We start from the raw sequence: 26,748 nt of genomic DNA, 5'->3' as shown, positions 1-26,748 counted from the left end.
GACCCAAAAGCTGCTACGTTATAGACATTAATTCGTTATGTGAAATTCGTTATATATATTGATTTTACCATATAAATGAAAGGGCAATTGACGGGGAACGAAAAACACTACGTTATAACCATTAATTCGTTGTAAGCGTGTTCGTTATAAACATGTTTTACTGTACCTTAACATTTTACAGGAATCCACTGACAAACAAAATACATAAAATAGTAATTATCATTTCATAATTCACAATTATTGTTTTTCTTTCTAGTGATACCAAGGAATTACATGAGACCATACAAATATATATATGTGTATTCATAAAACAAAACAGCATGACTATTCAATAATAATCATTCAAACACTAAGGTATTATTTTAGAGGAAATATAATCCAGTCTCGGTTTCGAGTAACTCCTTTTCATCTCATCATAATAAGGCTTTATTGTTGAAGTGATATATGATATCATATTATTATATATCCTGTGTATGTGGACCTAAAAGGTCATTAGGGCCATTAACCGGTATATTTTATAATTTTACTATGTAAAATATTACATGAGAAATTCTTTCATTTAAGGATTAACTGTAATACTTTTTTTTTCGTTCGCGGTTTATTGAAAGAGTACACCCCGGTTTTTTGTGTTATGTCTCAATAACGTAAAAAAGTATTACAGTTAAACCTTATAATTTAATTTTAAAGGATGAAAACAATATTACGTTAAATTTCCAATGTTTATTCCCTTCAAAACAAGTAACAATTAATCTGAAACTCGACGACCGTGTGAAGAATATTTATCCGCAGACGTTAACAACCGACCGATGAACACATTTGTTTCTTTTTACTTTGACCAATTTAAAACAGCATCTACTGGCGGTTGTGTGCCAGTTTGCCAACACCAGTTAGATGAAAGAAAATGAACAAAGGAAAAACACTTATAGTCTGCTCTTTAAAAGTGCTACCTGTTACCTGTATATAACATATCTATATTTTCAAATTACTATGTAGTAAAAAGATGATATACATATGTATATAGAACTTTAGTTTCTTAAAATAAAAATAAAAGAAATTAATACAGTAAAAAAAAATATTTTTAATTTCATCAAAATCTTATACTTCATAATATATACTTACATTTTAAAAAAACATATATACAAGTGGATTAAGTAGCACTACCAATATTAATTAACATAAAAAATGACTAATATTGCGAATGATAAATACAAATAGCACTAATATCATTTATGTAATTGTATAATAAACATGTAACACAAAATAGCATTAAAAGTTATTAAATTATCATACTTTGAAGTATCACACTTTTAGTACACAGAGTCACTTGATAACACTTATTCGTCGCCGAGATGAACAAGGTGAGAAGTTGCGTTGGCGTAATCTATCAGGTCCATTGTGTTGTTGTTAAGACGTTCCTTCAGCTGTGCGAGTCTGTGTTCAATGGTCCGGTATTTCTTGGCCCATGGTCTGTACGATCCTCCTGCACTGCGCTGTATCCTGGTAATCTCGTTGACTGCCTGTATCTCCTGAAATATCCGGATCAGTGTGTAGATATTCATGTCGCGATGGTTCCACATGCGTTTGTTTCCTTCTATCCAGTGAGTGACGACGTAATAAGTGAAGCGGGTTGTGTCGCAGGGTACATCAGCATCCTCCAGTTCCTCCAGGGCATTGAACCAAACATGCTCAACGCGGTCCAGTGGTACAAGGGGTTGCACTGCTGCTAATCTCACAAGGTGGTTGATGTAGTCGTTTTCTTGGTAGGGTATCTTTAGGCCAATGGTCAGGACGTTCTTCCAAATACACTGGGTGTAGTGGAAAAAACATCCACTGATGTTGACTGCAGGGAAGACTCGTCAAAGGGCGTTGTGGACAGCTATCTCGAAGTCCAGGAATGCAGTCATCAGGTTGAGTGGGAGGTTGACGTTGGCCATGGTCGTTTTCAACAAAGTGAAAAATCTGGTGTAGATCTCCTGTGTCTTTCCTGGCAGTAGAGCGTAGACCAAAGGATACATGTGTCCGTCTATCTGTGCATGTATTGAGTAAATCTGGTAGAAGTGTTTCGGGCAGGTGTAAAATGTTCCGTCACAATAAATAAATATATCATTTTTATAAAATGCTAAATAGAATTAATGTAAATGTACAATTTTTAAAATTAACCAACTATATTAGCCTACAATAACCACTGTGTAAGTCTATAGTCAAAATGTTTGCCCACTAAGTATCTCCCACAGGTAAACAGACATTCTACAGGTAACCCGTAATTTAGAAACTGACTTTAATCCCTTAAAATAACATACCAGATAATTGGTGTTGGCAAACTGGGAATACCCCCTACTGGCGCGCTTCCATTCATCGCCAGATGGGGTGAAATTAATGCCAAGCTAGTCGGATCTAATGACCAAAATTAAAGGTACCAGTGTTGAAATTTGAATGATACCAGAAGACGAAATGTTAATTGACTGCTTGTCCGTGACATCGTTGGCTCACAATAGCGCGGTATTATGTGACAGGTAGTGATGGCGAGGTGATGGAAGCCTAGAGCGAAAGGGGGATCGTGTTTAATATACTAGCGGAAAAAAGAAACGCAAGTTCAGTTTTGGTAATATAACTTTTTTATCCGTAGACCAAATGTTGTAAAATGTGACACATAAATACCTCAGTGTACTATCGTACCGATTTTGTTGATTTTTTTGTTTGTTTTTGTAACTGTAAAATATAATGGAGGCATCCCTATAAGTTCGTGTGTCTTTATTGGGGTCGCAGTTTCAAGTGACCAGCTGGACACGCGACAATACGTACTCAGGTATGGAAGGGTATGCCCGCCAAAAGTCTATGTATCTTTCTTACATTCCAATTCGTCTTCCTCACATATTCATGTTTACATTTGTACTTCTGTGTCACTTCATTACATGTTCATTTTGTCATCCTGAATTCTATTCCATCTTCTTTTCATCCTCGTTCATCTTGTTTCCTGGTTTATTATTACATTCGTACATGCTGGTCGCCTATTGCATTCTTCTTGTTGGTGTTTGTTAGTAACGCACTGCATTTAGGACGACGCATATTATGAACCACAAAGCACGAAGACGAAAGCAAGTTGGAACGCTGCGTTTTTTATCGACAGATGGCGCTGTTAAAAGTAAAATGATTTCTCCTCAAAAATATACGAAACTACCAACTAGCTGTTAAAGGCGAAAGTGAAAGTAGGCCTACAGCAAATATGGCTGTCTTTGAAATGAAAGAATTGCTTCGAAGAAAGATATTACATACAGCATCATGTATCGAAGAAGGACGAACAAGTAACTTGTCCAGCGATATAGAAGGTGTTGTGTCCATGGCTTGTCAGTTATCCAGTATAACAAATATTGACGAATCATTAAATATCCTGGGGTGTGTTTTAAGTATGTTACCAGAAATACGTGATTCAACAGAAGTGAGAACGTTTTCGCGACCTAACTTGGTTCCAGGGCATACAAGGAGACCGAGCTTTCATATACCAATTTATGTTTTAGAATTTTTGCTGGACAGTAGATTCAAAGTACAAGACATTGCTGATATGCTCGGTGTAGGGAAAAGAACCATCGAGAGAAGACTACAACAGGTTGGATTAAGTGTATCTAAAACATATTCGGACATTAATGATATCGAATTAGAAGAAAAAATACGGAAGATAGTAGTTGAATTCCCCCATGTTGGGTATCGGACAGTTCTCAGTATCTTAGCGACTGAGGGATTCCGTGTACAAGAACATAGGGTTAGAGATGCTCTTAGAAAGGCTGATTCAGAAGGTACTCTGTTCCGGCGTCTTTTTATTTTGACAACCTGTCGTGTGCAGAGAAGGACTTATAGCGTAAGTGGACCACAGGCTCTTTGGCACATTGATGGCAACCACAAACTAATAAGGTAAGCTACTTGGGTATTATACATTGATTGATCCATTGCAGTAGATTACAAAATAACAGTCAACTACTGCTTACTCACGAAGTATTTTTATTTCTGGATTAGTTTGGGTAGTGAGGTGATTCGAAATCTGAGTGACTTAATGAAATTGATGTTTTTACTATAAATGGCCAATTGATAATCAAATACTTGAACAGAAGAAAGCTCACCAAAATCTGCTGGGTATCAATGATATACCCCAAATTCTTTCTCAGGACTATATTGTGAATAATTTTTAAATGTATTATATGAAATATGCTGTTTATATACATAACAAGTAAATTGTCCAACATGATATGTTTGGCAACATATATAGAACATTGGAATGTTGTAAAAATAATATTAACATGATTTGATTTTAAGTAGAAACTGCAGCAAGCCGGTATGTAAAAATATTGACTCTGGCATTTAATGCAGATTTTATATAATAGTTTTCATTTTAGGTATGTGTTACATTGTCTTAACTTCAAGGAACAAATGAATAAACTGCAATGTCATCAGATCATGTTACTTTTTCTACAGATGGCGATTTGTAATACATGGAGGCATTGATGGGTTCTCAAGAATGCCGGTCTTCTTGAAAGTTAGCAATAATTATAAGGCTGAGACAGTCCTTGATGTTTTCATGGAAGCTGTTAGTCGATATGGTCTGCCTAAGAGAGGTCAGATAAGGGAGGAGAGAATGTTAAGGTTGCTGAATACATGTTCAGCAGGAGGGGTACAGCTGAAAAGTCATTCATTGCTGGGCGTAGTGTACATAATCAAAGGTATTCCATTTGTTTTATTCAATCATTTCAATTATGTGAAGAAATAGAATTACAGAATTAAACTCGTATAACAAACCTGACATTCTTTTAAGACATAATTGTTAAAGGGGCATTACTGCGTTTGAAGTGATTTTAGGTCCCCAAAATAAAAGAAAATTAAAAAAATAAAAGGAAATTAGTATTTTTCCCCCCAAAGTAGTAAAAGTTATTAACTTAACATAAATACAACAGTTTTACTTTCAAGGTAACCCAATGTTTTTAGAGTAATAAATCTCAAAAATCTATAATTCAACCTGAATTATCACCTAATTACCACAAAGACAGGTGCTATTTGTGTACAGTATGCTAAATTCGTGATAGTTGTAAACAGTAAGAAAAGCTCTCAAGGTGTGAATTTCATAAATAGAAATCAAGCTTTTATCTAATGTCCGAAAGCAGGAATGCCCCATTAATTCATCAAAGCCAAGGGTTCATATTACTCAATGGGATCTGTCTTTCCATGTCATTAAAGGCTTGGTAGTTATATTGGACCCTTTTCCAAACTAAGCGACAGTGTTGATGCTCTTCAAAAGGGAGATCATGTAATATAGATTAATACAGACAATGATTTTCTAATAAGTTTTGAATTTCCGAAGGATAATGTATGATGTAAATATTCCACCTATATAGAAACTGATTAAAACATGCAAGTTTGTTGTATTATTGCCTTATCTCTCAGGTTGCTAAAATTTAATATGATTCTTTTTGTGTATGCTCCAGGATAGAACGTCTTTGGCGCGAGTTATGGGCTGGGTGTACCATGACATTCTACAATCTCTTCTACTATCTTGAAGACTTAGGCATTCTGCATCCAGACAATGACCTTCACATCCAAATTCTTCATTTGGTGTATCTGCCTCTTATTCAAAGTCACCTGGATACGTTTAGAGCCACTTTACAGACACGACCTCTAAGAACAGAAAAAAACCGAACACCAATGCAACTTTGGATTAGTGGCCATCGTAATGTCATTTTTGATCCAGAAACTGAGGTATATATTGTGGAATAACAGTCTGTATAAAAAGGTTCAATAAATTTTCCATAGATGACAATTCAAAATGTGCACATTCTACTTAGCCCTCCATAATCATATGTTCAGTATTGGTCCTAGTTTTGCTTATAAAATTTTGAGCTTGATCTGATATATAAAGATAGCAGCAGGCACCATCTTGAATTTTGACAGTTTATTGAAAATTATTACAACTATTTCTCGGTACATGTTGGATTCATTTCTCAACTTTTTTCGTAATACCAGTAAATGACACTGGTTTTCACAGTTATATGATTTATTTTTGGACTGATTGCAGAAACAAATTAGCTTCCAGGCAATGTTTTGTTCTAACACCTAAATAAACATGAGAAGGGCTGATGCTGTACCCGGCATCAACATTTGGTAAAAATCAGTTTTGAAATAGCTGCAAATGCTGCATCAACTAAATTTGCATGGCTGGTGTGTTAACACCTTTCCTGTTCCAGCGGCTGGATCTGACCCACATTTTCTGCATCACTGACCCAGTTTTGGACTTAAATTATTTTCAGCTGTAGCTTAAGTTAGTTCTAAAGTGCTGCATCAACAAAAGTTACATGGTTAATGTTTGGAATGATATTAAGCACAGGATATAATCCAGAGGTCATCTATTGTATTTACCGTCAAGTTGTATAAATTTTGTTATGACCTTGTGAAGTATACTTGTTTGTAACCATACTTGAAGTTACCAAACTAAAGGTCAAGTAAGGATCAGATTTGGTAACTTTAATTCTGTTGACATTATTAATGAAAATGTTTGATATTAAACAAGAAGTCAACTGACCAAATCAGGATCAGATTATGAAGCGAATCTTGTCAGAATTAAACAACAATACATTAGGTACAGTAAAATCCAAATTTACATGATTTTAAGAATGTTTTATTGCAAAGGATGTGTTATCGTAGCTATAACATACCCACATTTTGTACTTGATTGACCCAGCATGTTTTATTCCAATGCAGTGTAGACTTGCTCGAAGATCAGAAGAAAAATCATGGCAAACAGACAAGTGTATCAGAGATCTTGGAGCTCTTAGTTTTATTAAACTCATTAATTGAAGTGACGGCTTTTGTTACTAAATTGAGTACATTACACATGCAAGTAAAATGTAGATGTCTTATTCGAGAACAATTCACTTTAGTTTTACACTTGCTTTTTATCATCATAGGTTGGTATTCATACATATGGCATTGATTGGGAAGGACCAGCTAACACACAGCCTTCAGTGGAAATTCCAGAAACCCTTCCATTGTCTGATGCAACACTTTCTTGTTTGGAGAACATATTACACAGAGACAGCTCCAATTTCAAGGTGAACATTTACGAAGAAGTCCTAACTGCTGTACAAAATGATAACAGAAGATAATTTCTGTACAAAATGATAACAGAAGATAATTTCACTATCATTTTTAATGGAATTCATCAATTTCTATGAAGGATGGTTGGACAATTTCTCCTTGCATGACAATTTCAACTTGCATTAGGTGAACTTTAAACTTGAAATGAGTCTTCAAATATGTTATCATTGTCTCTTTTCATTGTCTCTTCAAAGCAAAAATTTCATGCAATCCCAAAACCATATGCACCGACAATAACATTTTGAAGAACCTCTTGGAATGTGCAATAATTTTGTAGTTCTTCCGTCTTTGAAAATGTAATTGATGGTGCACATGTATTGACCGTCGGCAAATTGGAAGATTTGTGATCAAATTGAATACTTCCAGAGTTCATGCTTGTCAGAAGTTTTGGGCAACCCAACAGTGCCTGACAAAGGTGGCCCATGTTTAGTTCCACAATGTCTTCTACACCTGTATCCATGGACAGCCATGGTGTAGAAATTCTCCCCTCTGAAATGATCATAGTAAAACCATACATCAATGTTGTTTCTTATTTTGAATTGTAATAAACATTATAAGGAAAAAAATATTATCCTTTTTATAAACAAGATGCCAAGAGACCTAACAGTCATCCAAGTAAAATTTATGAAGGACACTAACATGAATGCAAGATTCTAGGTAAGCATTACATAACTCAGGTCCGGCCCTTCTGAGTATACATATATAAGGATTAGTTCTATAAATCCTGTTGAAGATCCACGTGCTGGTGTAATAGGAAGCATAAGAGAAAAATACCACTCTCACACCCCAGCATGAGCTAGTGATCTCTTGCTCTCCAAGCAAACATCCTATATCCAGACTAGAGGGAAATTCACACCAGCAAAAGCTGGTAAGGTGACCTATACTTTTAACCTTTTAAACTAGTTTCAGAGATGTACCTATAACTGCCTCACTCACTTAGGGAATAACTACTTTCTTGATTATAGTTTCTGATTCCCACCACAGGCCGATTTAAAATTATAACAGGTATGCGAGCAGAAAATAATTGCATATATTACATTACACAGTACTGTCATAAAATAATCACTCCTTTTAACAAGAGGCCCAGAGGGCCTGTATCGCTCACCTGGCAGGCAGGCATTTTTTTCGGATCAGTTTCAAAAGGCAATATGCGTAAATAGATGTGAAAGGGAACTTACATATAAAATTTGAAAGATCAAGTTATTACTTGATGAGAAATAGCTATAAAAACTTTTGCTCTAACAAAATCAAAGATGGCAATCAGTTGGCCATATTTTGGAGGGATCAGTTCCGAAAGCAATATGGGTAAGTAAGCATGAAGGGGAACCTACATATGAAAATTGAGAATGATCCTTGCAACAGAAGTAGGATTTTGAAAACGAAGCCCATGGGGTTGGGCCAGACCCAGGGGCCGATTGCTACATCCTGATTGTGTTCATCTCTTTATGCCCAACAAGACTATATATGGTTATGGGGTGGGGATCTCAAAGGTTTCAGAACTTTTATGAATATTGCCAAATTGACACCTTTGACCCCGTCCCTCAGGGCCCTGGCGGGCGAGCCCCATCATTTGTATGAATTTGAATCCCTGCCACCTAGGATTGCTTGTGAAGAAAAATGAATATTATGCTACGCTTAGTTTCAGAGAAAAAGTTTATTTTATGAATATTGCTAAATTGACACCTTTTGGCCCCGCCCCTCAGGCCCCTGGGGGGCCAGCCCCATCATTTGTATAAATCTGAGTCCCTGCCACCCAGGGATGCTCTCTACCAAATGTGGTGGAAATTCAACTAGTGATTTTGGAGAAGAAGTTGATTGTTGACGGCTGGAAGGACGGCCGGTCGACGACAGACGCCACGGTATGGCATACGCTCACCTTGGTCCTTCGGACCAGGTGAGCTAATAAAGAGTGAATACACCAGAATATTAATTTTGTTGGTTGTGTGCAGTGGGCCAGATGTCATAATGTGTGTAGTACAGCATGATCTATCTCAACATATCTAAAGAAAAAAAACTTGAATGAAGCTTCCATGAGGAAACAACTATCTCGGAGACATATAGTATGTCTTTCATATTGCTTGTTACAGGAAGGATGATATACCGGTACAACCAGATGTCTGATTTTGTGAGCAAAAACTTATTTTTCCTCTTTAATATCAACCAAGAACACACAGTATGTTCTGTCCATTACCAGATATTTTTCAGTGAAGAGATAAACAGCTTGACTTTTATATTTACCAGGTAACTCATAACTTTGATGTATTTATTGTGTCTTTTCGTCTTATTCCAATCGTCTTCATTTCATTATTTCAGGAATTACTTATCTATGAAGAAATTTGGCCTTGACTTTTGATCATGCACTTGCTCATTTCATTCTGATGAAGTTTACCTCGTATTTCCCAACAAAATATTTACCAGTTATAAGAGGTAAAATTTGAATCCGTTGACTCTGACCTGTGATCAAGCATGTCCTCATTGATTCTGGTCACCTTTGCTTGTATGTTTACCAGGAAAGATTCGACCTTGAATTCTGAACTTGTAAGCTGGACCTATAGCCAGGTTACTTGGTATCTCATTCTGGTTTTGGTCAACTTTGCTGCATAATGTTCTAACAAAATATCTATCAGGTGAAATATTTGCTAAAACTCTATTTTTAATAACAGCTACATTCAGCTTAAGATAACTGTGCAGTGAACAAAACCTGTGTGTAGCAAAATTATTTTTCAAGTTGTTTTTAAAGATGTTTTTAATAGCTCAAAGGTTAAGGCCCGGACAAGATTGTACCAGAACAACTGCACTTATTTGACCTCTGACCTTAAGGTCAAGATCACAGTGAACTAATTTCCATGATTGTACAATGTCTGGATAATACAATTATGTTTAAAGCTTCATCCAGAAATTTTCAATGGTTTGAAAGTTACAACACAACCAGTACTAAAACAAGCCATAATGAACAGAATGCCATTCAAGTGGTTGATTAGGAAAATAAAGACAGTTGGTTGTACTGTTAAATAGTACACTCCTCCATCCTGAGATGTGAATTACACAAGATACAGTGCGCTAATATTTTTCAGATATTTGCCCCAGTTATACACAATCATCTCTTCCTTTTCCTTTTCCTCTGTACCTGATGAATAAACCGGTTTGAAGAAATCTTGTATTTCATCTGCAGTGGGATAGGAACTTCCGTTAAAGAAAAGACAAGCATCCTTTGGGTGTTCCTGAAGCTTCTGCAGTATTCCATGTAGTTTGAGCCCTGAAATGTGAAACTGTGCATATGAAAAATTTCCACCCACATCTAAGAACTGGTTAAAATGACATGTTGCAATGCCTTCACCAAGCAAGTATTTCATTTCAGAGTACTAAATATTATATATGTCATAAGTAAGGTTTGGAATGTAGAGTTCATATATTTATTTCAATAGGAGTCAAAAGACCCATTGGCTCCATTTTCTATAGTTTCCAAACAAACGAATGATGGCTGCTTAATAAATTTAGAATAGTCTTATTATACACTGACTACAATTAAAATCACCAATAACAAATTTATTTACATAAATGTATAGAAAATCTGTTATTTTGTTCTTACACTGCAGATTACCTGCCAGGCAATAACAAAGTTTATTAATTAGGTATTCTAATATTGATGATAACTGGTTTGATGCTTTAATGCAAGACATGAAGGGAGAAACTGAGGTAGTGGTAAATACCTTCCATAAACTGATTTATTGAAGCCATTGGTCGATAGAGCAGGTAGAAAGCCTTCAAAGCCTTAATTGCCTCATCTTTATTGTCCAAAGTTAGAATTTTGGTGTATCCGGTGGCTTCAAACATAAAGATGTGCTCATTATAGACATTTCCAATTGTCTCCAGAGTGGCCTCTTCAATCTAGGAAATTAAAAAAAAATACGAAATTACAAAGAGCATATTTACTTAGGAAATCAAGAAAGGTTTCAGCCAGTTAAAATACAATATGAAACTTGGAAACTATTATTTAATCTTGCTTTCAGAACATCAACTTGCAGGTTGAGATATGTGATTGCTACTGAGCTCTTTATCACCACTACAGCTACTATTGCCCACTTTTTGAACACATCTGTCCTACTGCTTAACTGAAATTGACTACTGATAACAATAAGCAATAGTTGATCTTACTACTGACCATTACTAACACTGCTAGAAGACTCATGGTGGCAATACATGACTGCTGCTGACTAGTAAATGACCGATTGCTTACCACGTCTGTTAACTGCTTTATCTCAACAGGACTAGTTTCTACTGACCACTACTTATTGGTGAGATTTCATTGATAAGTCATATCACATTGCAATCAAGTGACTCGAAACATGTGAGCTTCTTGTTATAAATGTTTTTTCTGGACTTTAACATTACGTCCATCTTTCGAGAATGTTTACAGTAATTATGCAATCATTATTTTACAGCAGCAATCAGTTAGTATAATTCACTTTCATAATCCTTTTGCATAAATGAAAACCATCCTGCTCATTGTCTATTGTTAAAGGTATATAATGTGTAGTGTCTTTAAAGCTTAATTCAAGAATTTCTTATTAAGATGTATATCTTCTCACCTCTTTTATAGCACTGACAACATCTTCCCTCTGAATTTCCTCTGTTTTCACCATGGAAAAGTCAGCCTCTTGTTTCAATAGCATGTAATTTGAACAACCTTAACTGACCATGGCTTTTCATGACGTTTCAACTCTTGTGCTATTTTAGAGAGCTGGTCTGGTAAATTCCTTTAAATAAATATTAAGTTAACTATATATAATAATGAAAAACAATGGGATGTCAAAATGCTATTGTTCTCGGTGCACTGTATTCAGTGTAATTTTAAATTAGAATTTTCAACTTCTGAGATACCTGTAAACTAACTATATCTACACAGTCCATACATCAGCATTCCCTTGCTGTTTTCATTTAACATGTTCTTACTTTAAATGAGGTTCAATATATCAAAATATCTATATTTGCTTGGTAATACTATTTTGAAACTAGAAATTGTTGGCCAACAATTTGACGCGCTTTTCATCCACATAGGCCCCCTGACATTCAGACTTTCTTTACACCTATAAAGCCTTGATTTCACCTTACTGAAATTGGTTTGTTACCCTAACTTCAGAAACAGAGAAACTGTAAAATACAAATTTGGTCGCCTCCTACTATATTTCATTAGTGGCAGAAGGTATAATTCTTACACCCCACCTGCAAGTTATAAGGTCTTTTGGCCCCTACCAAAAACCGGAAGTTGAAATTTTAGGCAGTTTTTTTCTGATGGCAATCAAAAGGAAGTTTCAACTGAATGATTATAACCCATTTTCATTACTGTGTGCCTTTCAGAAATTGGAAAATTGTCATTTAACGATTTTTAGTTAATTGACCACTGTGACCTTGAAAGAGGGTCAAGGTCATTTATATTATCAAACTTTGTTACCAGTTACATAACCTTCCTATCTATTGAATATCAAGCCTTAAGGCCTTTCCAAACTTGAGAAGAAGTTTCTCAAAGTTTGGTACCCTAAATGACACTATTCAACATTCTTCCTTACCAATGACCGGAAGTTGAAATTTTAGGGCATTTTTTTCTTACGACTATCAATAGGAAGTGTCCTCAGAAGGTTTATCATCAATTTCAACACTCTATGTCTTTTAGAAATTGAGAAATTGTCATTTAACGATTTTTCGTTAATTGACCCCTGTTACCTTGAAAGTGGGTCAAGGTAATTTATATTATCAAACTTGATAACCAGTTATTACAGGGTCTTACCTGTGAAATATTGAGACTCTACGCTTTCTAGAATTTGGGTTTTTGGGACCCCAAAATAGCACTTTTCAACTTTGACCCCTACCGAAAACCGGAAGTACACATTTTACACAAATAATGTCAAGTCAGATATGATCTATTTCTTATTCTACATAACATATCCAAAGATAAATTCAATACCTTCTGCCGTTATGGAGATATTGACGTTAGGGCTTATATCGGAAATGACGTCATAGCGGCCATTTTGTTTTTCCGATGAACTTGTAAATATCATCAAACGGTAGAGGACACCTGGGGAAACTTTTTCAATAACATTTAGATCAATTTTGATATAGAACCAGTTTTTCCAATTTGTCGGCATTTTCAAAAGATCAAAGAAAATTTTCAAAATGGCCTAAAACGGAAGTGGTAAATGTTAGAGAAGAATTGAAAGCACTTAATTCATCAGAAGGACCTTCTGCATCGACCTGTAGAAAAAAATTTCAAGAAAAATCAAACTTGAAAAAAAAAAAATTTTTTTTGTTAAATTTTAAAACCTTTATCGCATAGCGAGCTCTTTAATTAGACATATTTTGTATTAACATGGCATAGAAAAAAGTTAGATATAGAAATTCTCTACAAATAATATTATTACACAAACTCTGTATAATTTACGGATTTCGAGATATGGCCGTTTTAAAGTTTTTAATTTGTGACGTCATGGCCGCCATATTGGATTTTTGACCTACTTGAAAAATCTTATTGCACACCTTCAAATACATACCTACAATATACTTAAAAGCCCTAATAAAACCACTTGAGAGCATTATCAAGTACAAGATCACTACTGATGGTGCCCTTCTGTGATGTCATTATGACATCATAACTGTAGACTTGATGTTCCCTCAATCTACTAGTTTTTGGATGTTCCTTCAAATGAATACACACAACCTGAAAACAGTATTTAATTAACCTAAAACAGAGATCGTTGAACTTGGAATAAAGAATCCTATACATGAAAGAGATCATTTCTAAAATTCAGAACATTCTGCACACCAATAGGTCACTTACAAATTGGGTCTTTTCCAACTCCACAACTTGATGCATGTACTGGTATAATATCTATAGGAAATTGCTCTGTACAAACAGGACACATCCCAGATTTCTCACTTTCCAGCAAGACTGACCTGTAAAATGAGTTGTGGAAATGTCCTCATGAATCTCTATGGCACCACTAGTGTAACATACATATCTATTACAAAATGTACAGGTTTTCTCATTTAATGGTCTTCATTTTTAAGGGTTCAATAGGTAATTTTTACCAATAATCACTGTCTGAATGACATTAAAACATGTACATTGGATTAGTGCTTATCAACAACAATGGAAACAAAAAACAAGAAGACACGGTCATCAAGATCTCCTGTGCATGGATATAGTTTTCAAATACACCACATTACACTATTACAATGTAACATACTTTTGAAATTTACTAATACAAATGCACTAGTAGTTTCCCACATATGGAATGTCTAATTCTTCATATTTGGATTATTTATCATAGAATCAGGAAATGTTTACTGCCATGTTTAGCATCTGCAACATGCATAAGTTATGCATTCACTTAGTTGTCTGCAATAAGGTACATGCTCAGATAAATGTGTTGATATGTCAATCCAAAGTAATGATACAGACCAACCCATTACCCCATGCTCTGTAATAACAACGACCTCACTCCCTTTCAAGACCACTGTTGAACAAGTTTGTCTACGTGTACATGTGTATCATTACTGTGATTACACTGTCTAATCTTCCTGTGCTTATTGATAGTAAAAATGGTGGAAATTTTGAATATTTAAATAAAAATAATTTTCTATTTGTTTAAGCATATTTATAAGAACACCGATAGAATCAGTGCAAGTGGTGTCACTTATTTACCCACACCTTGATACAATTTTCTCTTCCAGTAAATTTAAATACCACATTGACTTAAGTTTGACAGACATTTTCTTTAGACATATGTCAGCTGATTTACATGCAAAATGAGAAAACATTAAAAAACTCAACTAAAAGTTTGTTAATACTAGGAGAAATCATCTATAATGTACAATTGAAACCCTTGTAAACATTTGTTTGGAACCTGGTTAAACTCACCAATGACATTATGAAACTAACAGCAGTTTATTTCAAAATAACACACAAACTGGTGCAGACCTAGCATCACATCTACATATACTTACACATGTATAATGGCATACAGGCATTTGTTTTTTCCTCCTCTTTACCCTTGGAACATCTTCTTCCTAAACATTTATATAAAAATTACTACTAGTTAAAGTACTCGTCATTTCTGACCTAATTTTCTGTATAATATGCTTTATATACTTCTTGCAGCAAGGTTTACATAGCAAGTCTTACTTATCATCATCATGATCAATGGCTATAGTCATATCATAAAATAGTTTAATGTAATATGCTGTAAACAGTTGAATAAATCACTTTTTAACTAAATTGTGATATTTGAACCACAAAACAATCTGCAAGTCCTAAGTTGTTCATATTCAATGCCTATATATTTTATGAACACTGACCACAGATGTTATTATGTCAAATATGCCCCCCTGAAACTATTAAATTTGTATTAGAAAAAAACACAAACTTACACAAAATATAACATTTACCTCACTTGAGATGGATTGTGAACACATTTTTATGTGGTCTCTCAGCTGTGATAAGGGAATCGCAGTTTTACATTCCATACATTCTTCATACACTGTTTCAGAGGTTCCATCGATGCCCTAAATTTATCAATAAGAAATGCAGAAATCATTGATTTTCTCAATAATACTTAGTTTGTTTTTATTTTTTCATACAGGGACGTGCCAGGTTTGGGTAGTGCAGGAAAGCCAGTTTCCGGAGAAAAAACAACGACCTGCTGACTGCCCCATGTAGATCTCAAACCTGCCTCTCAGAGGTGGAGGGTTAGTGATTAAGCAGGTCAGACGCCTTAACCACTCGGCCACAACGACCCCCTCTCAGTAATACAAATAATAAGCAGGATTTCAACCAAATTGCACATTGTCTGCACTCATTTAATTTGAATTTTTATATTAGATAACAGTATTATTTTGAATGATATTGGTAAACTTGGCAAGAAGGTTTATCATTCATCATATAAAATTATGCAGCTCCATTTATCAAGCTAATTTTTTGAATGATTTTTGATCTAGGAAGTAGAGGGGGTCCTAGTCAAATTCCGAAAATTGGGTAAGAGGTCTGATCTGATGGCAATATGCTGAATGTGTTAACCATAATAGCATAAAAAGCAATAAGTAAGATGGCATTGATATATATGGTAATTATAAGAAGATAGTAGAATTAAGCATTCACTAAAACAGATGTTCTGGTATTGACAGGGAATACCTGTGTGGATAAATAGTTGAATTAGAAGCTGTAAATTGTCACTCAATTGTATCCATTCTGTAAACTAGTGTGTCATTAATTTATTGACATACAAAATTAGATACAATTTTACATACCTTGTCATTGAAGTCATGTTTAACAAGTTCTAAATCCTTCTGGATTGGGCGAATATAGCAAACTGCTTGGACAAGGTTGCTTTCGTTGGCAAGAAAGTTGGCATTGTAGCCATTTTTGGGCATTTGAAGCTTTTCCAGAAACACTCTGCTCCCCACTGTTGATCTAAGAAGTTCATATCCACCACATTTTTCCATTGCAGGGAAGCTCTCTTCAATCCTTTGTTTGAATAACAATGGGTCATCATTTTTTTTTTAATGTAATTTTTTTCTCCCCAAACCCTAATTTGTACAATTTGTGTTTTTCTTCTCTGGTTGGCACTGTTTCCTGAAATAATATGAAATAATTCATACATTCCCATACTTAGGCTTAATTTAATGCTTATATGAAAACAATAACTAAATAAGTCCTACTATAGACAGAATTTATTGTTGGAATTGTTGGTTTGACATTACTCACTCCTGCATGCACATCTCTGGGTAAGGCCGTTCACCATAAAATATTTATTAATTATGAAATTAAGTTGTGGGTATTATCATAATTAATTGAAAAATAGAAAAATGATGTGGTACTGGTAAATAGTGCCATTGAAAAACTTCATTTACAATTCTGCAAACGTATTTTAGGTATTAGAAGAAGTACACCAAATTTTATGATTTATGGTGAAATGGGGAGAGTCCCTTTACTGATCGAAGCTAAAAGCAGAGTAATTATGTTTTGGTATCAATTAATTACCAGTAATAACTTGTCAAGTATCATGCATAACTTAATGTACAATCTACAAATTAGTGGCAATATGGATTTCAAATGGTTGCAAAATGTTCAAAATATATAGAAACTGGTTTAAACTTTATCTGGGACTACCAGAAAATATGTACATTTAATAGAAATTATTTGAAACTTGCCGTTAAGCAAATATTACAAGACCAGTTCATACAAAAATGGTTCAGTTAATTCCTCTCGAGGAAATACCTATTGTATAATGAAGAGCAATTTTGAATTAGAAAAATATCTTTTGAAACTTAAACCTAGAGAAAGACAAATTATCGTTAAATTTAGAACTTCAAATATATATTTACCTGTAGAAACAGGAAGATGGACTGGAATACCAAGGGAGAACAGAATTTGTAATCTTTGCTCAAATGAAATTGGCGATGAATACCACTATCTTTTTAGATGCGATCATGAATCAGTTCGTAGAATTAGAGATCAATTTATCTCACGTTACTATATTATTTATCCTAGTATTACAAATAGCATGGACTTTTTTCTGTATGTAATGTTAAAGTTTTATCAAATCTCAGTAAATTTCTTGAAAAGCTTGATAATCTATGGAATGTACGTAGCTAAAATAATGTTATGTTTGTAATTATTTACCGCCATACCAAGAATGTTTTTTTTTTTTTTTTTTTTTCAATCTGACCTCTTGTAACATACTTTGTATGTCTGAGAGTACCAATGAAATCTGAAATCTGCTATTGCCCGCATTCTACAGGGCCAATCGCAACGTCTGGTCGCCCAGCAATTTGGACTCCATGAGTCAACGATAGCTCGATTAGTTGGGCGTCCCAGGGCTATGGGAAGATTAGCTGACTTCCCAGGAGCGGACGTCCACGCGTTACGACGCCACGTCAAGATCAGGGCATACGTCTCCCACACCTACGTAACCGATTTCAGACAGCGACGGAGACGGCAAGTCATATTGTAGGCACTCATGGTCGCCGTGTGTGTCCAAGAACAGTTAGGAATCGGTTGCGGAGTTCAATTTAAGGCCACGACGTCCTTACGTTGGTCCGCAACTTACACCAAAGCGACGTCAACGTCGAATGCAATGGCTGCGTTAACATGCACCAAATCGGTTTCGCTTGACCCGCTGGAGACGTGTGTTATTCACGGACGAGTCTCGGTTCACGTTGCACAGGTCAGATGGACGAAAACGTTGCTATCGACGTCGCGGTGAGCGATATTTTGACGCATGCGTTAAAGAAAACGATAGATCCGGAGGGTCTGTTACAGCCGTCCGATATCGGGATCAGGTCCTCATTCCTCATGTCTTTCCATTAATCCAAGCGCGAAACCTTACGTTTCAGCAGGATAATGCGAGGCCGCACGTTGCTAGGATGTGTCGGAACTTCCTCAACCAAAACACTGTCCCAGTACTCGACTGACCACCCTACAACCCAGATCTGTCCCCGATCGAGCATTTGTTGGACCAGCTGGACAGGAGGCTCAGGAAGCGCGTCAACGTCCCAAACAACGTCGCACAGTTCACGCAGGCCCTTCTTCAGGAGTGGAATAACATCCCACAAAGGACCATAAACAACTTGATGGGGTCAATGGCAAGGAGAGTTAGAGCAGCGACTGCAGCTCGAGGTGGACATACCCGCTATTGATTTTGATCAGGAAATGGCGAAGGGTATCCACGTTTAAACGCTATCCATGCCAACGCCATCTGTGTTAAGACAACAGAACTTCTCAAATTTTAATCAGTAATGAGGAATTAATATAAACAGCTTAACAATTATATAATCATCCATAAAACATTTGAAATATTTACCATCGGACAAAAACTTTTCTTTTTTCCGTTAGTATATGAAGCAGACGTCAAATTTGATTTTCACGTGAGGTGTCGTTTTTCTTTATTTTTTAAATGCTTAGTTAATATTTGAACCAAACAATTCAATGCGCCCATTTTTATAATAACACTTATTTCTATTATAATGCCTGGTAAAAAGATTTTTTTTGTGAAATTATATTTCGATATCTACCCAAATCAGACTCCATGAAACTACTAAATGTGATCTGTTTCATTTACCGATGAATTTGAGCAGATAAACATTGCCCGTGCGTATGAATACAAATATTTTTTAAAACATCAAACTAAAACTTTAAAACTATTAATAAAATTTTTAAAAAAGAATTGTGTATTCAGCATTTAAAACTTTACGTTTCAAAAGATGTGAAGCGACTGAAGCCTGATATTTCTTTTTCTCCGTTTCGGTGCATGTAGAAAAGATGGCCGGCACCGCTTCGTTTGCGAACCGGCGCACCACATCTAGACGTTATTCCTCCGCGGGGAAAAAATGCATACTGTCTTTGTTGCACGGTATTATTTAAATTTTCATTAAAGTTGTCGAAAAATATATTAATTTTTTTCTTATTCACGTTTCATTGAATATTAAGTAACCACGCTGAAATATATTTCAACCTGTCACAATAATCTGTCTTCAAATGACGGACTATTTGCTTGTATGACGTCAAACAATATGATGACACGAAACGAAAATTAAAGTAGAAGATAAAATGCGTCAATTCCCATGCTATAGAAAAAAAGAGTTCATCAAATTTGTCTCAAGACCAACTCAATTCATCATCATATGAAATCAACATAAGCAAGATTCAATCCGTAATTAAAAGGATGTCAACATAAGCTAATCTTGTTCCCTACCCTTGATCAATATTTGTTTACAATGTGAACTTCCGGCAGAACCGAAAGTAATTCCTTCTTTATTTTTTATACTATGAGCTGGTAACATGAAAACATATAGCCAATGAAAATGTTTGTAACTGATGAAAATTAATTATATAAATATCATGCTTTTAAAATAAACATGTTACGGGTTTGTTTCTCTTATTGTAATCAACTATTTCCTTCAAATGACTTTGTTTGACCTGATGTGATTGCTTGTACTCTATTTTTAACGAACAAAATAAATTACTGTGTGACTGTGGGTGACATATATAGTGCATGCTGGAATTCAAAGTGAATGAAATTATCCGTGACCCATTTATATAATATTACAGTGTTTGAAGGCCAAAAATAGTTTTTGTTTCACTTTTCAATATAGTAATGAAAGAAAAAAAGGGCGATAATTTCATGTATCAAAATATATTTGATTATTTCACAGTAACTTGAAGTATTTGTGTATTTTCTGAACCGTATCACTTTTCGCCTGAATTAACACTGATACTGTTGCAATAAGTGGTAGAATTACATAGCATGCAACATTAAATACCAATTATTTCCTCTGTAATGGCAACTCAGCACACAGTTGTATACATAAAAATAAGTCACCCGAACATCAAACCTTTCTAATCTCCAAAAGTTACTTCCCTTCGTTTCACTTTGCCAGTACTCGTAGTGATAAGCTTGTCAGCCGATGAAAGCCTTGACAACATACCAGATAATCAATCATTTATTCATATATATATATATATTATAATCCTAACTACCATATACCAATTCACAATTGAACCTACCGAAGTCGGAATCGGTGTGGTAATGATCAAACTTGTGTCAAAGAATTTATAGAAGTTGCGGATTGTAAAAAATCAAAAACAGAATACAATGAGAAATTGTTGAGTGAATAAGGCAAGATAATTCTACGGTATACCACTCAAAATTCTGAAACCAAATTCTTGTATTCTAATTTTTTTTTTTTTCACAGGTTTGAAAGCTGTTTAATTTGTGCTAAACGCAAATTCCCTGTTTGTTACATTTTTGACCTTTGGCACAGCACGTGTAGGACGTATAGGGGCTGTATTCGCAGCATTCTTCTTGTTTGGGACATGGATGACTTCCACAGGTCAAAGGTTGCGGCGCCGGATATGACGGGTCATATGAACAAAGGTCACCGACACATGATGTCCCGGGGTAAATGCTTGACACAAAAAGTTCGAAAGCGGATGTTTGTTGCATAGGCGCTCCGACGGTGAACGGACCATTCCAGTTAGGAGAAAACACTGGACCTGATACGTTATAGTATGGTGGACCGTCCTGAAAAGTTATATTACATTCAGAAATAGGATTTTTGTCACAAGTGTTTAATTCTATTATTGCTTTGACATTGATGTCAAGATACGTCTGGTAGTTATATCTGGTTGTTGTGTCCTTGGGCGGAAGCGCGTCCATTAGATATCTCAAATTCCTCACAAAAATCCCTTTAAACATCATAGCATCCTCGTTGCAATTAGGATCACAATATTCAGTGAGGATCCGGCTATTATTGGATTTGGTCTCAATGATGGCTTCCGCGATGTGCTTGGCAAGTTCTAAGTAGTATGTGTCTTTGGTAATCTTGTAGTACTCTACTAAACCTCCCATCAATACTCCGCCATTGTATGAAGGCCCATACACACCATTACTACTACAATTTTCCATAAATATGCCATCAACAACAAGATGTGTCTTCATGTCTACAATTTCGTTACTAAACAAAAAATTGTGTATCTTTTTGACTTTTTCAAGAATACTTGAATCCTTACGCAATCGGTACAATTTGACTCCAAGTTGAAACATCTCAACGTTTGTAATTGTTTGTTTGCCGTTCTTAAGATTATCGAAAAAGAATCCCCCATTACATCGATTACTTTCGTCCCATCCTGTCTCCCAAGCCCAGTTGAAAATATCTACAGCTGAATTTAGGAAATCATCTCCTCCTAAAATCTCGTAGATTCTCGCGTAACTAAGACCATACCAGCCCATATCGTCAAATGACGGGTAAGGGCCATATGCTTCTAATAATGAATAGAGCTCTCGCTGGGAGCTTTGAACAACAGATTTGTATCTGGTATGGTTAGCGTAGGTCATAAAATTCACAAACGGTTCCAGCACGGCGCCATTTTGCCAGAAACCATCGAATCCATTCCAAATCTGTAGAGGAAAGAAATTTTGATGATATCAGACGTTAGTACATTAAAGTACATGTGATACGAACAACTTTTTTTAAATAGAAAGTAATTTATTGGTCTAGCGTGATTAAGCTAATAAGATTAAATTTTACAATTATGACCATAACCAAAATTTTAATCTTATTTTTATGCTAGCGGTACGAGTAACAGCGACATAAATAGCATATGATGTATACGTCACAAACGCATTATGTTTAACAGTGATAAGTGATGAAGAACCCCTCACCTCAAAATGTGTTATCGTTTGTATCAGGTAGCTGTACAGTTTCTCGATGTGGCCATAGTTGATATTTTTGTTCATTAGATTGGCCCATTATAAAGGCTTTAATTAAAATTTAAAAAATAAATCCTTGCTTAAATTGGTCTTGTCATATTGAATAGTTTAGGTTTCATATTTTTCAGAATGATATTTTTGCGTTGTGTTGGATATTACTATTTGGGCAGTCTCGAATCTGTGTCTGCACACGCAAATCTAACTTTACGGGGAGTGAAATTTTCAGATTGTATACACGTTGTCATATTGTGAATGCATTCTGAGTTGGAATTTACTGAAATGTAATTATTGTGTTACCATGACAATGTTGTTGATTTTAAGACAGGAGTTCTTTTATAAAACAGAAATCAGAGGAATTTTTTTATTTACACTGTTTTTATTTCTCTACTTGTAATGTAATTGTTATGTAGTTTACAAATACATATACCTGTTATGATGTATTTTTTTCATAACCTAACTGCTATACCTGTATATCTCAAACATGACCAATAAAACGAGTTGACAACCGAAAGTGTTTCATACATTTTGTAGTGCTTTAAATGTATTGATGTTGTGTTTTGACGACCATTCAATCGAATACATAAACAAAACATATGTAGTTTCGAAAGATCAAAGAAGATAAATTTCAGTTGATGTTTTAAAGATAAAGAACGGAATACCATAAGCAGTGTGTAGATAATTTTCCCGGCACTAAATGGAATTTGGCGTCATCAGCTTCTCTTAGAAATACTGCGGAATCCTAATTAGATTCGTGGAAACGAACAAACAAACTCTTAAAACGCAGACGGAATGTCTTACCTGGTAGCTAAACAGACCAGCAATTGGAGATGGGAACCAGTTGGACTGTAATGCAAACTGCGCTGCGCATGCCCAATATGCATTTGTGTGACTATGGAACATGTCCTCTGTACAGGGGAGTTTTACATTGTCGACGGAAGCGGTAGATCCCGACAAGAAGATGAAAAGCGAGACTGAGAAAATCCAGTTCATATTCATGTTTGCTGTAAAACGTTTACCCAGTGAACCAATGTATTGACTATTATCGTTTATCTAATCATGACACGTTGCCCTGGTAGACTCGTATGTTTACCAGATAACATTATCACTTACAAACGGTGATAAACTAAATTTCGTTATTTACATCATATACAAGGTTTACTAAAGAAAAAATCTAATAGAATAGATATGTGATTGAGACACAAACTCAACCTGAAGTTTTAAACATTGAGAGGAAGTGTTAGCTGTACTTCATCGTGAAGCCAGCTATATATATGACCAGCAGCGCCCTCTACTTCCATCATGTTGACCAGTTCAAAATCTGATTTAAACCAGATATTTCACTCCACTCCGATATTCTACGTTCCTTATGTAGGATGTATGACCAATTTATAGATGGTATTTATCTTTATCACATTTACTGCGAGAGAAGTCATAAAACTCTTATTCGTCAATGTTGTTGTAACCGAAGGAATTTCATAACGGATAAGACGATCGGGGAATATAGTCCTTGTCGCCTATGTGAAAGGAAGGTTCATTGTCAAGTCCACTTCAAATTCTATCTCATATGAGTATTGCGTATGAACCGACATTTGTCCACAATTAATAGGACGTTCCTTTGTAATCGACAGCGGAACTTAATGAGTTTTATAACAAAAAAAATATCAGCGATACTGAGATATTGTAATCCACAAAAAGTGTATTTTTTAAAACCTTTAGATATTGACACATTGATCTAAGGACACTTTTCCCTGATGTAAACATGATGTAAACAATTATTTATATTCTTCCAGTCAATAACAAATTGTAAATATATGAAAGATATGGAAGAATATATGTCCATGAAATGTTTTTACTGATACATGTTTCAGTCTACTTAAAATTCACTTTAATTAGACGTACATTGTAAGTCGTGTATCCGTTAAGACATTAAGTATAAATCTAATCGATATTGATTAATTGATCTGTTATTGAGTTATGCTTCCATCAAATGGTGTCCCATTTTATCATTGCAGTCCGGTGGTTGAAACCGTAGTGAAAGCAGGTGCAGCCATCCTTGTATCGCAGTAGAAGTTCATAATGTTAGGTCATGATGGGTTATAACGTTGGGAAACGATGTCCATGCGTTGCATAACAACACTTATAAATATAACTTGCGTTGAAAATATTTTTTTTTTTTAAATGACGAGTAACATGCAACTAAATAATTGTCGACTGAAAAAAATAAATGAGCTAAATATCAGTAAGTATTCAGAACTAAGACCAAAAATATTGAGACCATCTACTAAAACTAATACATGTTTTAATATAAACGTATACAAATAACAGTAAGACTAATTAATATTAAGTCAAAAACTTAATGACTCAAGCAGTTAGAATTCAGATGACATGGAAATTGACACTCATCTGTGCCGGTTTATTCATGAAGATGACACGCTGCAAATAACTTTTAAAATTCATGAACGAGTTTTTTTTTTCAATATTATTGTAATACTGATTCAATTGAATTACAAATATGACACTTTTTCACAATCACTGTACTATCTTGAACATACTAGATTGAGTTATATCCCTTCCCACAATGCTTTCAATGAACGCTTCATCCTTCTACCATAATTGATTAACACATACTGACCGTGCGTAAATGTTAGTCTTGCTACTGATGTTTTTTTTTTTTTTTTTTGTCTGATCAGTCTCAAAATCCCAAATTCGAAAAAAACATGACATAATGTTTTACACGTAAATCTGTAATTTCTATATTTTAATCTGTAATTGTAACAGATTAATGTGTAAAATTTACAGATTAAATGGTGTAAAACATAAAATAAAAAAGTTTTAAAGCTGCACTTATACGCTTTCGTACATACCAGATTCCGTTGGAGAATTTACCTTTTCTGTATAACAGAATGAGACAACGGATTCGGTATTAGTTTGTTTTGTCTGAATGTGAAAGCTGTAAAATGACTACAGTACCGAAGTGATAAAGGAAAGAAAGTTATTCAACAATCTTGATTTTATTTTGTTGTATTTATTACATCTACCTTTACTTGACAAAGGGAGACAACTGGGGAGGTGACCAAGTCAACATTCACCGTAGTGTACGACCTTCAAATCACGTCTTAGTCTGGAAAAAGGATGATAAAAAAAAACACGTATTAGCATTTTAACATATCTCAATACTACAAATTGCATATACGCTGATATTTTTAAATCATTAAGTTAATTTATTTTGGACTTGTATAACTTACAAAAGTCATGTATCTCGCCTACAAGAAGGTTTTTTTTCAACTGCTCTCATTCCGATAGTAAGGAGTGAGTATTAATTATTCTCATTGCACAGAATTATTACAGAATTAAGATACATCCTGACCATGGCTGTTAACACAAAACACATATCTATACGTACTTGCAACTTTCCATAGCCATCGCGCAATCATTAGCAAACGTCCGACCATTATCAGCACACACTGGAATGTAGGACAAGGGACAGACCCGAACACACCCTCCGCTGTGAACATATCCACTGAGAGGTCCTATAATAAATAGATATCGCATTTTATCCTGCAACTGGCGCTGCAATTACCGGGATGCATCTAATTTATTCGTCAGTGACGGAAAACAGCTGTATTTTAGAACTTTCATTTATTCAACAGAATTACTTTCTGAATCTACTTAAGATAATGTTTATAAAATAAAAAAAAACCCTTTTAAGTAATAGATTTAATGTGTTGTAATGACCAAGTTCATAAAATCGTAGTTATATCCGTGTAAGTCTGGAGCTATATTTTCACGCGGAGCAGTTATTTTGGCATATGTTATCGTACAAATTTCAGTCAGATGATCATATCTTTTTTCTTTCTTCAACCTCGCCAAAATTTTGCCTATATTCAACCAAAAAAGTATGATTAATCGATTGTACGATAAATGGCGATTTTTAGGCTAAACGTACTCAGTACACTTAGCCCATTGCGACGGCCATTCAGACAAAATTTACCGATCCTGGCCTTCTCATTGGCTGAAATATCGAAAAGAGTTAGAGCCCGCTAGCGGCAATTTTCTATGTAAATAATGCCGCGATCTTTCAAATCGCTATTTTAAAAGCATCCAAAATTAGTTTATCTTTTAATAACAATACGATTACTATATATTTCAAAAAAGAAGCACAGTGTGGTTGAACTATTGATAAATTTTGAACAATATATTTTACGGAATTCTCGACATGACGTAAGCGTACAGAACACTGTACGTGCGAGTTGATAAGCTAGTCTGGGGGCTTGGTTTGAATTATCAACTAACAGCACATATAAACAAACAAAACGTACAAACAGAACATCAATTTTGTTTTAATCCTTGT

The 26,748-nt window shown here is 35.0% G+C and overlaps 2 protein-coding genes across 2 annotated transcripts; both read right to left on the bottom strand.

Moving 5' to 3' along the window:
- Positions 1-7,336: 7,336 nt before the first annotated feature.
- LOC132562566 (uncharacterized) lies at positions 7,337-11,807 on the bottom strand. The gene is made up of 4 exons (XM_060227314.1): positions 11,724-11,807; positions 10,845-11,022; positions 10,196-10,390; positions 7,337-7,623 (listed from the first exon to the last, which is right to left on the bottom strand). The coding sequence occupies exons 1-4, from the start codon at positions 11,805-11,807 to the stop codon at positions 7,337-7,339; spliced, it is 744 nt and encodes a 247-aa protein (XP_060083297.1).
- A 9,096-nt stretch (positions 11,808-20,903) lies between these two features.
- On the bottom strand, positions 20,904-23,393 carry LOC132562565 (uncharacterized). The gene is made up of 2 exons (XM_060227313.1): positions 23,196-23,393; positions 20,904-22,085 (listed from the first exon to the last, which is right to left on the bottom strand). The coding sequence occupies exons 1-2, from the start codon at positions 23,391-23,393 to the stop codon at positions 20,904-20,906; spliced, it is 1,380 nt and encodes a 459-aa protein (XP_060083296.1).
- Between the last annotated feature and the right edge of the window lie 3,355 nt (positions 23,394-26,748).

Source organism: Ylistrum balloti, unplaced genomic scaffold (assembly GCF_031769215.1).
Source record: "Ylistrum balloti isolate Yb309-2 unplaced genomic scaffold, AGI_CSIRO_Ybal_v1 Utg371448, whole genome shotgun sequence".
Taxonomy (NCBI): Eukaryota; Metazoa; Mollusca; class Bivalvia; order Pectinida; family Pectinidae; genus Ylistrum; species Ylistrum balloti.
The sequence above is the reverse complement of the archived record's forward strand: the minus strand, read 5'-3'. Positions and strand labels throughout refer to the sequence as shown.